The 12747-nt window shown below is 47.5% G+C and overlaps 1 protein-coding gene across 2 annotated transcripts in view; it reads left to right on the forward strand.

Annotated features, from left to right (window-relative positions):
• The first annotated feature begins 2222 nt into the window (after window positions 1-2222).
• CHORDC1 (cysteine and histidine rich domain containing 1) overlaps window positions 2223-12747 on the forward strand; it is a 28887-nt gene continuing 18362 nt past the window's right edge. For both annotated transcript variants that reach the window (XM_075592540.1, XM_075592541.1), the window contains exons 1-4: window positions 2223-2502; window positions 7327-7376; window positions 8091-8147; window positions 10828-10985. In XM_075592540.1, coding sequence (XP_075448655.1) covers window positions 2439-2502; window positions 7327-7376; window positions 8091-8147; window positions 10828-10985 — 329 coding nt within the window. In that variant the 5' untranslated portion in view covers window positions 2223-2438. The remainder of the gene's footprint in view (window positions 2503-7326; window positions 7377-8090; window positions 8148-10827; window positions 10986-12747) is intronic.

Consider the following 12747-nt stretch of genomic DNA (forward strand, 5'->3'; position numbering starts at 1 on the left):
GGCCAAGGTCGGTGTACTCTCCCTACCTCTGCCCTGCAGGTTCATATCCTGTATTGCAGTCAGCAACGTTACACACACGGTCTATTCCCCTTCCGGCGTCTCTGAGTGATCCTGCCTTCCGTAAATGGAATCCCGAACCAGGTCCTGGGCAGAAGGATGCTCTCCCTTACTTCTGTAGGGAGATGCCCGTAGCTCAGAACTGAGCTTGCTGCCGCCCACAAAAAGTGAATATAGCAGCACAATGTCAAATGGCACTGCGTTGCTATGAAAAAGGGATACTACGTGAAGTCACTGGGTCACAAGATGCCAGTTGCCATGACAACGAGACGCTCCGTGAAGCCTCGCCACCCTAAGGCATCCCGTTGTCATGGCAACTTGGCAGCGCGTGACGTTGTGATATCACAGAGTGTCTCGTCATGGCAAAGGGCGTCACGTGACATCCCACAGCCATGTTGACGGCATTTTGAGGGGAGGATGTCGGGAGATGCCGCCGAAGGTAAAGGAAATAAGTATATAAGAAAAAGATAAATGTAAAAAAAAAGTTATCTCCGGGTTAGCCTTCAATAGAAGGTGGCAACCCTGCTCATCAGTGATGGACCCTCGCATCTAGGACTTGGATGTCTCCGCAACGTCGGAATCGGGGCAGAGATATGCAGATGCACTAGACGGATACCGTGGGTCAGACAGGATTGACTTTGTCACTGACGAGTGACGTCGACGCAGCAAGTTTAAATGTTCTTTTTCTTTAAGCTACAGTGTACCTTTCATTAGAGTTACAAAAGCAAACATTGTAAAATCATTGTAATCGCATTACTACTTAATTTAAAAAAAAAAACAGAATGCCACTATGTTTTAATTTATCAACGTACATTACCACTTCTATCTCCCTTTCCAACGAGAAAAATGCTGAAAAGCGGAACTGACGATTTTCGGCGTCTCCTACCCTTCTGCGCATGTGCAGACTTGCAGTCCCCCGTTTTGCGCATGCCGTTCCCCCAGCTGCGCATACACAAACTCGCCTGCCCCCCATCTGCACATGTGCAGACATGGCGGCACCCTTCTCGGTACCGCTGTATTGGCGGATTGCCGAGAAGCGGGGCCCTACTGCATAAACCTTTATAAACTAAGGTCCAAAAATCTTTGCCTTATTATTTAACAGATTAAGAATTTCTCGAATTCTAACAAAATACTTTTTTTTTTTTTTTTTTAGATATACCAGTTACTGTATCCTTTTTTTTTTTTTTACACACAGCAGCTTCATAGATCCTATTAAGTCACTAAAATATGCCTTCTAAATAAATACAAATCTAATCATCAGTCCCACACACGCAGCAACGGAGATAATGGCGAATGTCTCAAGATGGGGTATCGTATGGGGTATCGTGTCAATCCCGTGATGCAGTGTATGTATCCTGCTGTTCAATAAGCCTCCGTCATACCATCCTGCATCTATGTGCGCGCGGGAGTGGGGGGGGGCGCATTGCGGGTAGTTGAGCGCGCTGGAAAGTATAATTTTTTTCGTTTACCTAAGCGCCGAGCGTGTGTCCATGCACGAGCGCGCGCGCGCACAGCGTGAACGGGGACTTACATATATCTATATATGTAACTGCCGCAAGCGCCGCCCGCTCAGCGCTAGCAGGGACGCAGCCTTATGATCCTCTTGGACTGAAGGCGCTGTCACTAAAGAACCACTGTGAGCCTGTCCTGATGTCCTCCCCACAACAGCACGGAGATCTCTTGCCTCCTATTTACCAACCGGGTATGAAACAGCAGCCACAGAGTACACCAGCAGCAAAACCATTTCCGGAGGGGTGATGGGAAAGGGGGCTACATGTCCATATGGGTCAGCTGCTTTCCTAGTTACAGGCAATAAGGTAGGCGCATGGTAAGGCTGCGTTTATAGTGCCGGCACTACGTCGCTGTCGCCGGCACTATAAGCGCAGCCTAAAAGCAGCAAGGCTATTATAAAAAATATAATGACCAGCACTATTTCAATTTATTTATTGAAAATGATCTGCGTTTCAGTCCTCCTCAGGACCTTTGTTTCATATTATATAAAACTGTAAACATCTATATGATATAATGCATAAGCATAAAACTAGAGCTAAATCTGAATGTGTTACCACTTCAGCACAGTCACACGCCTACTCAGGTGATTTGCGCAACTGCAATCCTCCGCCTCTCGGAGGTGCGCATGCGCAACTGCAATCGTCCGCCTCTCGGAGGTGCGCATGCGGAAGGCCAGACGGCTCTCGGAGGTGCTTCCGTCCTGCTCGCTTCTGCGCATGCGCCTGAGCGCCGTTCTCCGTTTGCAGGGAAGGTTCGCGAAAGTTCACGAGCGGCAGCCGGCATATTCCGGAAGGAAAGGACCGTGTGACACCTCCGCCCCGGTCCCCCAGGGACCGGACACTGACCCCAGCTCCCTGCACTGAGCTGTCATGTCCTCGCTGTGCTACAACAGAGGCTGCGGGCTGCGCTATGACCCGGACAGCAGCGCGGAGGGTGAGGCTGGGCACGTGTACCGTGCTATCATACTCCTAGTCACAGCACGCGGCCCCTAATCACCTCCCGGGGGGCGGGGGCTTCACCTGGCTGCTGCCAAATGCACTGCAAGCCATTCTGGCAGCAAAGGGGTTAAAGTGAGGACACTGCAAGGTCGGGGTTACCCCACTAGACGTGGGGGTGCTGCAGCCCCCTGGGTTTATACATGTTTACATTAGGGTTACCTATGTTAAATCCCCCCTTCTCTTAAAGTTAGGTTCACTCCTACAAACATTTGATCCCATTCATCTGGGTATCACCTCTTATAGTTCGGGTCGACATTAACCCCATTCATGTATATGGCCTCCCCTGTGTAAAGCCTGGTTCATTCCTCTATACCTGGGGGGGACAATGGCTCCGTGCTCACCATGGCCCCGGGTCTTCCCCAAGGCATTTAAATTAAATGCTGGGGGACCTCGCAAGGCCTCTGTAACTCACTTACTGTGATTCAGCTGGCTTTAGGCAACGCGGCGTCAAATGACACTGGCACTACGGTAAAGGGGGGCAGGAGCACTGGGGGAGAGCAGCACCAGAAGTTTGCGCACCCCTGCCCAGGGGTTGCAAGATTTTTGAAGTGAAACTTCTTTAGTGGCACCTAGTTCTGATAGAGCAAAACTGGATGGATGGAGATGAACTATGAAACGGAAGTGACGTCATGTAATAGCCGCCGCTCCCCCCACACGGCTGCTGACATATCGACGCCGCTCCTAACGGCTGCCGTTCCCCGTCCGCTGCCCGTGCCCGCGCCCGCTGCCATGCCGCGCATGCGCAGTTGTGATGGCGCCGCTGACAGACGCCACACATGTGCAGAAGCGGCGGGCAACGGCGCTGTTCCCCCCCCCCCCCCACACGCACGCTGCCCGTCACCCACAAACAGCGACCCGCAGCTGCCGGTGCGGATGGGACAGCAGAGACCGCCCGACCGGGACAGCAGAGACCGCCCGACCGGGACACCCCCCTCCCCCCCCCTTTCCTGCTCCGCCGGGAGTAGTGGGAGGAGGGGAGGAGGGGGGTAACGGGGGGCTGGCTGCAGCAGGACACACAGCCGTGTCCGCAGCTCCGCCGGGGGTAGTGGGAGGGGGGGGAAAAGGAGGGGGGGAGCACAGAGAGACATTCACACAACACAGAGAGAGACATACACTGACTGACACACACTCACACACTGACTGACTCACACACTGACTGACTCACACACTGACTGACTCACACTGACTGACTCACACACGGACTCACACACTGACTGACACACGCACACACGCTGACTGACACACGCACACACGCTGACTGACACACACACGCACACATGCTGACTGACACACGCTGACTGGCACAAACGCTGACTGGCACACACGCACACACGCTGACTGGCACACACGCTGACTGACACACACGCACACACACTGACTGACACACACACACTGACTGGCACACACGCACACACACACTGACTGACACAAATGCACACACACTGACTGACACACATTCACACACTGACTGACACACATTCACACACTGACTGACACACATTCACACACTGACACACATTCACACACTGACTGACACACATTCACACACTGACTGACACACATTCACACACTGACTGACACACATTCACACACTGACTGACACACATGCACACACTGACTGACACACGCACACACGCTGACTGACACACGCACACACGCTGACTGACACACACACGCACACATGCTGACTGACACACGCTGACTGGCACAAACGCTGACTGGCACACACGCACACACGCTGACTGGCACACACGCTGACTGACACACACGCACACACACTGACTGACACACACACACTGACTGGCACACACGCACACACACACTGACTGACACAAATGCACACACACTGACTGACACACATTCACACACTGACTGACACACATTCACACACTGACTGACACACATTCACACACTGACACACATTCACACACTGACTGACACACATTCACACACTGACTGACACACATTCACACACTGACTGACACACATTCACACACTGACTGACACACATGCACACACTGACTGACACACATGCACACACTGACTGACACACATGCACACACTGACTGACACACATGCACACACTGACTGACACACATGCACACACTGACTGACACACACACATACATACTCACTGACTGACACATACACTGACTGACACATACACTGACTGACACATACACTGACTGACACATGTGTGCCGAGCACGCGCGTTATAAGTCAATTTCTGTGACAAAAGTCAAAGAAGTTTCACTTACTATGCGCGTGCACAGCACACACAGTTTTTTTTTTTTTGGGGGGGGAGCGGGGCGCGCAGAGGCCAAGCGCTCTTCCCCACAGCATTTAGATGAAGTGCTGGGGGGGCGTGTGAGGCCTCTGCAGTGTCTCCTACCTTGTCTACAGCAATGCGTCGCCATGGCGTCAAATGATACCGCGGGTCACGTGACCCCGCACGTCATTTGACGCCGGATTTAAGGTAAGGGGGGGGGGGGCAACGCACAAAGTTTGCGCACCCTCAACGGCTTGAGCCTCTTAAAATCCTGATCACCCCCTTACCGTACACACATCAGTTGCCCATTTTAACTTCACTAAGCTTAAAGATCTGGCATTTATCATTTGCTATGGTCTTGTTTTTAAAAAAAAGAAATTAATAACTGATGGAGAAATTGTTTCTACAATGCTTTGATTGGTTTCGATGAACGTTCCTGTTAACTATTTCTGTTCCCTATTCAGGCACTTTCTGTTCTGGGTGACTGTTTCTCAGAACTTGAAAATGTAAGGAAGGTACTAAAAACAAAGGATTGGGTAGGAATTGAAACAATAGTTTTAAAGGTTTATAAACCAGTCTAACCCTCTTGTACATGCATCGCTTGCTCTCATAGTTCTAAAGTGACCACCTTTTAACAGTCAGTGTGTACTTCTACACAGGCAATTTTCTGTTTTACTGTTAGGCTGCGATTATAGTGACAGCGACACGACTTTGCAGCAAAATAAATGCATTGCCGCCGTCATGTGCGCTTATAGTAAGTGTGACGGCATGGTCGCGATCGCTGGAAGTCATCTCAATTTGATTTTTTTCCAGCGACCGTAGCCTGACGTCGCCGTGCGGGGGCCTCTGTAAACCTCGCGCCCCCCCACTTTGCGCACCGCAGATGTATTGCATTGTATGTCTTTATATAGCGCCAAAAGTGTACTCCACAAAGGTGCTTCAGAAAGAATACAGTACAGGGAATTATAATAATGCAATAAGTGCTGCAAAATCAGACAATAGGAAAGGAAACCCCTGCCCCATGAGCTTACAATCTAAGAGGTTTGATGGGAAATTTACAGAGACAGTAGGTGAGGGAATAAGTGCTGTAGATGGCAGTGCTTGGCCACAATGGGTGGTAGGAGTGACTGAGTGTGGGACAGTAACCATGAGTGCAGGTTATCGGGATGCTTGAATTGTGGGGCCAGTTTTAAAGGTTAGTCAGTATTAAATGAGCAAGTTACCATTTACAGGGGAAGAGATGGCAGTAAGGTAGCGGTGCGCAAACTGGGGCGCGACCCCCAGGGGGGGGCGCGAGACTGCCGACGGGGGGCGCAGGGTTTACAGAGGCCCCGCGCGCTTCCCGAAGGCACTTAAATTAAGTGCCGGGGGAGCTGCAGGGCCTCTGTAAACCTAACTTACCGTGGCTCCGGCGGCTTCCTCCCTGCGTCGCCATGGCAACACGGCGTCAAAATGACGCTGCGAAGTCATGTGCCGTCACGTTGCTATGGCAACGTGACGTCATTACGCCGGAGCGCGGGTAAGTTGGGGTTGGGGGAGGCGCGGGAGTGAGGGGACAGCCGGCAGGGGGGCGCAGGGAAAAAAGTTTGCGCCCCCCTGCAGTAAGGCATGGGTGAGATCAGGTGTGTGTGTATGTGTATGTCTGGCTTAGGAGAGATCCCGAGCAGCAGGAAGAGTAGGTAGAGGGTGTGAATAGAGAATTTGTGTGGGTGCTTTTTATTGAGAAGTAAAGAAGTTGTTGGGAGAGAGGTGTATAAATAATGGTGGAGTGGGAAAGTTGGAGAGAACAGAGACATTCACAAAGGAGTGAGTAAACAGAAAATTCAATAGGGAGGGCATGGCGAGATGCAGGAGGAGAGACTTCCCAGGTACTGGGGGATAGGAAGAGTACAAACACAGCTTTTAGAAAATGAAGTTCTCATAGTTGCAAAGTTGTTGTGCAGAGTCCAGATCTTCCTCAAATCTTCACCTCCAATTTCAACTCCAAAATTAACTCTGCCAGATACTTTAAAAGTGACACTTTTGATGTGACGCAGCCAAAATAGACTGCCTTAAGTATTCTAAAACAGGGGAGAGCAAACTTTTCCTGCTGCGCCCCCCTGCCTGCTCCGGAGTTCGCGGCCCACCTCCTCCCTGTCTGCTGCGTCTCATGACGCTCCAGCGTCACTTGACGTCACATGACCCCATGGCGTCATTTGCCATGGTGATGCGTCACAACGTATGAATCCTGTTAAGTTTTCTTGTTGCAGAGGCCTCACACATTCCCCGGTATTTAATTTAAATGCCTGGGGGAAGAGAGTGGGACCTCTGCAACTGCACTCGCCCCCCAGTTTGCACACCCCTGCTCTAAAACACAGTCACTTGACTAACAATTAAGGGAGGGGTTTGCCTAATCAACTCAAGGAAACATACCCAAATAGTTACATTTTAAGTTCTCTTGCAATTATGCAGTCATAATGCTATGTTCAACCTATACATCTTCTTTTTCAGATTCATGTACTTATCACCCAGGTGTACCAGTCTTCCATGATGCGTTAAAGGTGCGGATGCTAAAAAAAATTAAAAAAAACAACCTGATTCTATGAATGGAATCAATAATGTTGATTTTAGAGATTAAGCCATGAAAAATGTTGCATATTTTACATGTATGCAACAAAAGTAAAAATATATAGTTAAATACCTCAATGTCGGTATTCTGAGTACAGGTCATTTAGTTAAATCCTTTGGCCAAAGTGTTATAAGCCTGCAAGCCATGTCAAGGCCATGACCAGTAAGCAGGTCCTAACACTATGCAAATTCTCATTTACCTCTGCTGGAGGGAGAATGACCTCAGTGGGTCTGTCCACACAGGAACATGAAAAGACCTACTACTTAAAAAGTGGGGTGGGGTGAGCTTAAACCCTGGGAGGCTGGGCCAATAACCTCCAAACAACTGATGCAAGATGAAAATTAAAATGATTAATCAAACAATCCCAGCAAGCTCTAACCACAGAACCCACCACATCATGCATGCATGTATAAGTCTCCCTCCAGCAAGCCTCCTGTCACATGGCGTGCAGGCTTTTAACACTTTGGCCAAAGGTTTTAACTAAATGACCCTTACTCATGAGAATACTGTCATTGAGGTATTTAACTATATATTTTGTCACATTTGGATGTGGCATTGGATATTTTTGTCTTTTGTTTACATTTGGCCGCGCTTTAGGTTCTGGGGTTAGAGCAGACTTGACATGTATCTGTTTTAATGCTCACAGGGCTGGTCTTGCTGTAAGAAGAGAACAACAGATTTCTCCGATTTCCTAGGTATTGTGGTAAGTGTTTTTTGTTGTTTTTTTTTTTTTTTTACTTGATCTTATTTTAAGAAATATTCTTAAGGTGCCTGCAATGCTACATTAATTTATGTACATTATTTGATGGTATGCGTTTATGCATTATTATTTTTTTGGGGGGAGGGGGTAGAAGAGATATTGTATTGTCACTTTGCAGTACTGATTTTGGAATTAATATTTATTTCTGCTTTTTATAATTAGCCATTGAATGCTGGATAATCCTGATATATGTTGCAGGACCTTTAGCAATCTAAAGCATTAATACTAGGCCTGATTTAAAAAGGAAAAGCGATTAAAATTAGGTTAAAAGGCATGGGTGATGTGGAAGTTTGTGCTTTTGGGAACATTGCTAAATAAATAAAGATGCCCTTTTCTGTCTCTACTAAAACGTTAATGCACAAACTCTCTTTTAAAAATGTAATTCTCCTAAAACTCTTTGTGTTTCTCGTTAAAGTCCGTAGTAACTGCAAAATAATTGCTCTCATTTTACCCTCTTTAGATTTCCCCTCTTTACACTCTTTGAATATCGTTTCTGGCCATTTGCACTCTGCTTAAGATTGACTACTCTGTCCCTCCTGTCTCACGTATCGATTTCCACTCCCTTCCCCTCACTACTTGCCATGTGCATTCTCTCAATTTTAAGACCAGCCTGAAAAAAATTCTCTTATTGGGTGTACTTTCCATACTAGATTTCTTCATTCTAATTCATGCTCTATTAAAGCAGCAAATTATTTTTTTTTATTACAGGATTGAAGCAGGGGGTCTCCGGAGCTGAACTGTGTTAATTTCAGGGAGAACCCTTGCTTCCAGAGATACTTGCGTAGGGGTTGCCAGCAAGGCCGCATACAGATTTCCCGGGGGGCCCAAGTTACGTTTGAGCCCCCCCTCCCGTCCACCATTTCACACCTCACCAGTCCCCTCTATTTCCCAACCTCTTCCCATGTATTTCTCCCCCCTCCGTCTCACTCCCTATCCTCAATCACCCCCTCTCCCACCTCGCATTTATTTCTCTCCCCTGCGTCTCACTCTTACTCTTTTACTCCCTCTCTCTCATCCCACTCACCCCCACCTTCCGTCAACTACCCTACTCACACAACCCCCCCATCAAAATACATATAACCCCACCCTAATGCATTTTAAAAAGCCCCCCCACTCCCTCAATACATATAAAAAAGACCCCCAATACATATTTTTTAGAAAACCGGCTGTGAATGGTCTGCGGGGGGCCTGGCCGGCACTGCAAGTTGGGCCCAACCTCTGGCGAGGTCCGTCTGTCGTTCCTCTTGCGGCCGGGCCTCGGTTCTCCCCAGCTGCTTGCCGGCCTCTGTCCCTCGCCCTCTGTCCCTCGCTGGCGCGCTCTTGGCCTCCCTCCATGCTGTGGCTCGCCAGATGCTGGGCCACGCCTACTTCCGACGCGCTGACGTCACAGAGGCAAAACGGCGTGGGACAGTGATAGAGGCCTGCAGGCATCTGAGAGAGAGCCGGGGCCCGGTCGTGAGAGGAATGGCAGCCGGGCCTGGTCAGAAGTCAGGGCCAACTTTCGCCACCGGGCCCTCCCAGCCTGCGGGCCCAGGACACCTATACCTTCTGTCCCCCCCTGTCGACGGCCCTGGGTGCCGGTATCTCTGAAGCCAGGTAACTTGTGTGCCTAACTAAATGGGGAGTTTAAATGTCCCGTCTCACGTGGGCCAATAGGAAGCTGTGACTTTATCCATTGCGGCTTTCTATTGGACCGCGTGACCAGGACCGTTAAACTCTGCAGAGATACCGGCACCCCCTATGGAGGCAAGTATCTCTGGATGCAGGGGGTCTCTGGAGCTGAAATTAATATTGCTCAACCCTGGAGAACCTCTGCTCAATCCCATAATAATTTAAAAAAAATGTTAAATGGTGCAGTGCTACATGTTTTGCTAGAATAGAAGAGAAACTTCGGCGCAACTGCGCATGACTGAATCAATAAGGCTCCCGGATGATCTTCAACAAACTTTATTGACACCACACACAAGGGCTACACCGCGATCTCCCCCTCTACACGTTTCACCCTCTAGGATAGGGCTTCGTCACTCCAAGACGAAGCCCTATCCTAGAGGGTGAAACGCGTAGAGGGGGAGATCGCGGTGTAGCCCTTGTGTGTGGTGTCAATAAAGTTTGTTGAAGATCATCCGGGAGCCTTATTGATTCAGTCATGCGCAGTTGCGCCGAAGTTTCTCTTCTATTCTGGCAATAGTAGACGGCAGCACGCAGGAGCAGACGAGTTGAGCTGGTCCCAGACCGGAGAGGCAGCTGAGGTAAAAATTAATATCCCCCTGCACCGGTCAACACTGGCCACGCAAAGCTCCCTCTCAAACAGCTCCATTGACTGAGACACCTATGGTGACCTTGCTGTGCACACAGACGCCCAAGACAGACTTTTGGCTATTGGACTACATGTTTTGCTGCTTTAAACAAAGCACTTACATGTATTCCTACCGTCTCTTGTCTCTAGATAAATAACATTTGCGTTGTAGTCTGTTTAGGCCAGTAACTCACTTCTCCCAAGGTTTTCTTTGATTTACCACATTTCACTGCATTATATCTGGTATATGATGTTTATGAAACACCTTCTTATAGAGACTTGTTCATATGTAAAGAACGTGTATTTTTTTTCTCTTTACATTTACAGGGCTGTACAAAGGGACAGCATAGTAATGAAAAACCTCCTGAACCTGTAAAGCCTGAGGTCAAAACATCGGACAAAAAAGATCTGCCCGACTTAAAGCCTAAATTTAATGAGCGTATTATTCAAGCACCAAAACCAATAGAGTCAATAAAGAGGCCAAGGTCAGTAGAACAAAGGTTGTTTTATTTTTAGCAACAGTGCCATTTCTTAATACATTTACATCCTCGTCAGATTGCTCTTGCTTTTCAGTTTTCACATCATTTTAGATGCTAAAATTATAAACTGTACAGGTCTACACGTGGATTGTGTAATAGCCAGAATACCAGCCAGTGATTTTGAAGGGGGGGAGAGGAGGAATTGGGGGTCTGAACCAAGGAACATTCTTATGTAGACCTGCAGTTTTCTTACCCCAGGATATTCCCTTTTCAAGAAAAGCATTATTTAATGTGTACTCAGCCTCTCTTTAAAAATGGCCTTTATGCAGCTTGTGTTTAAAACAAACTTTGTGTTCATTGGTCAAGCTTATTAATTGGTTCACTAATCATTTCCTGTCTGGATTTTTTTAAAATTGGGAATAAGAGTATGTTTGATGTGACAACGTCCTGAATCGGTAGACTTCCGGTGGTAAGATAGCAATGGTCCTGCACCAGGGCAATAACCTCTTAAACAGGAAGGGTTGTAATTGGGCGATCCTATTACAGGTCTATTCAATGATATAAACTTCAACGTGCCCAAAATATTACGTGTGAAATCAACCAATGTGACTGTACATTGTGAAACAACCAATGTTTTGCAAGGTGGATGAATATAATTAACAACCACCAAAATAGTGATAAAACAATCAAGTGAGAATATAAATGTAAAGCAGCTCTGAAACCTTTAAAGGACTGTCCTCGGGTCCAAAACCATAGTGATATCTTCCAGATAAGGCGAGCGTCGAGTTCCACAATGTGGATATGTGAGAGAGACAAAAAATAGAAATAATGGTATAGCCAGTTATGACAAATCGTGTATATAAATAAAGCGTCAGGCATATCAGAGATTCAATCTCTCTCTGATGGGAGTAATGGTGACGATTCTCCAAAGAGATTTGTCCACTTTCCTTCAAGTGTAAGGAAGACTCCAAAGGGTGTACTATGTCTGGGACAATTGTAGTACAAAGTATTGATAATGTCAAACTCGCATTTTGCATATAAGTAACGCATGTTGGAGACCCGTGGTATTCTCCTGCTGGTCTCTGCCTGCTCTCTTCCGCATCCGTCACTTCCTCTGATGTCTCGACTTGGGCGGAAGCTGCAGGGTGTGGATCACTCGGCGCCAGGGCTCCAACTCCAGTCCTCCACACGATAGATGCTGATTCAACGCGTTTTCGCCGGAGTTTCGTCAGGAATCTTGCCCCATCACATTCTTTTTATTGTATTTATACCTTACTCTTAGTGCAATTCTAATTGTATAATTATATATTATAAATGTAATGAATATATACCGGTGTGGTTTATTTAAACATTAACGAATGTCACTCGCAACATAGCGACAATACCAAAAGCCGTGGGGCAGTGATACACGAGGTAAGGAGGGCTGGTGAAATGACACATAGTGCTATACAATTCTAATTAGTAAGAATGAGAGCGTGAATGCTATTGTACAAGCATACTAGATTACAACATAATGGGCATGTAAATCAATGTAATCATCAAACAGAAGGCTAAATAACAGCGCCTGGACCTAAATAGTCCCTAAAAAGCATAAAAATGTATACATGAAATGCAACACTAAAATGAAAGAGACGGACAGTAGTGGGTGCCAAAAACAAACACACTCTTATAGTCTTACGTGCAATTAGTGGGCTACTGAGTGAAACCATAAACATAAGGTTTAATGTATCCACGGTGTTGCATAACATAGTGGAGAATGAACGAGGGA

The sequence above is a fragment of the Ascaphus truei genome, chromosome 3 (assembly GCF_040206685.1).
Source record: "Ascaphus truei isolate aAscTru1 chromosome 3, aAscTru1.hap1, whole genome shotgun sequence".
In the NCBI taxonomy this organism is placed as follows: Eukaryota; Metazoa; Chordata; class Amphibia; order Anura; family Ascaphidae; genus Ascaphus; species Ascaphus truei.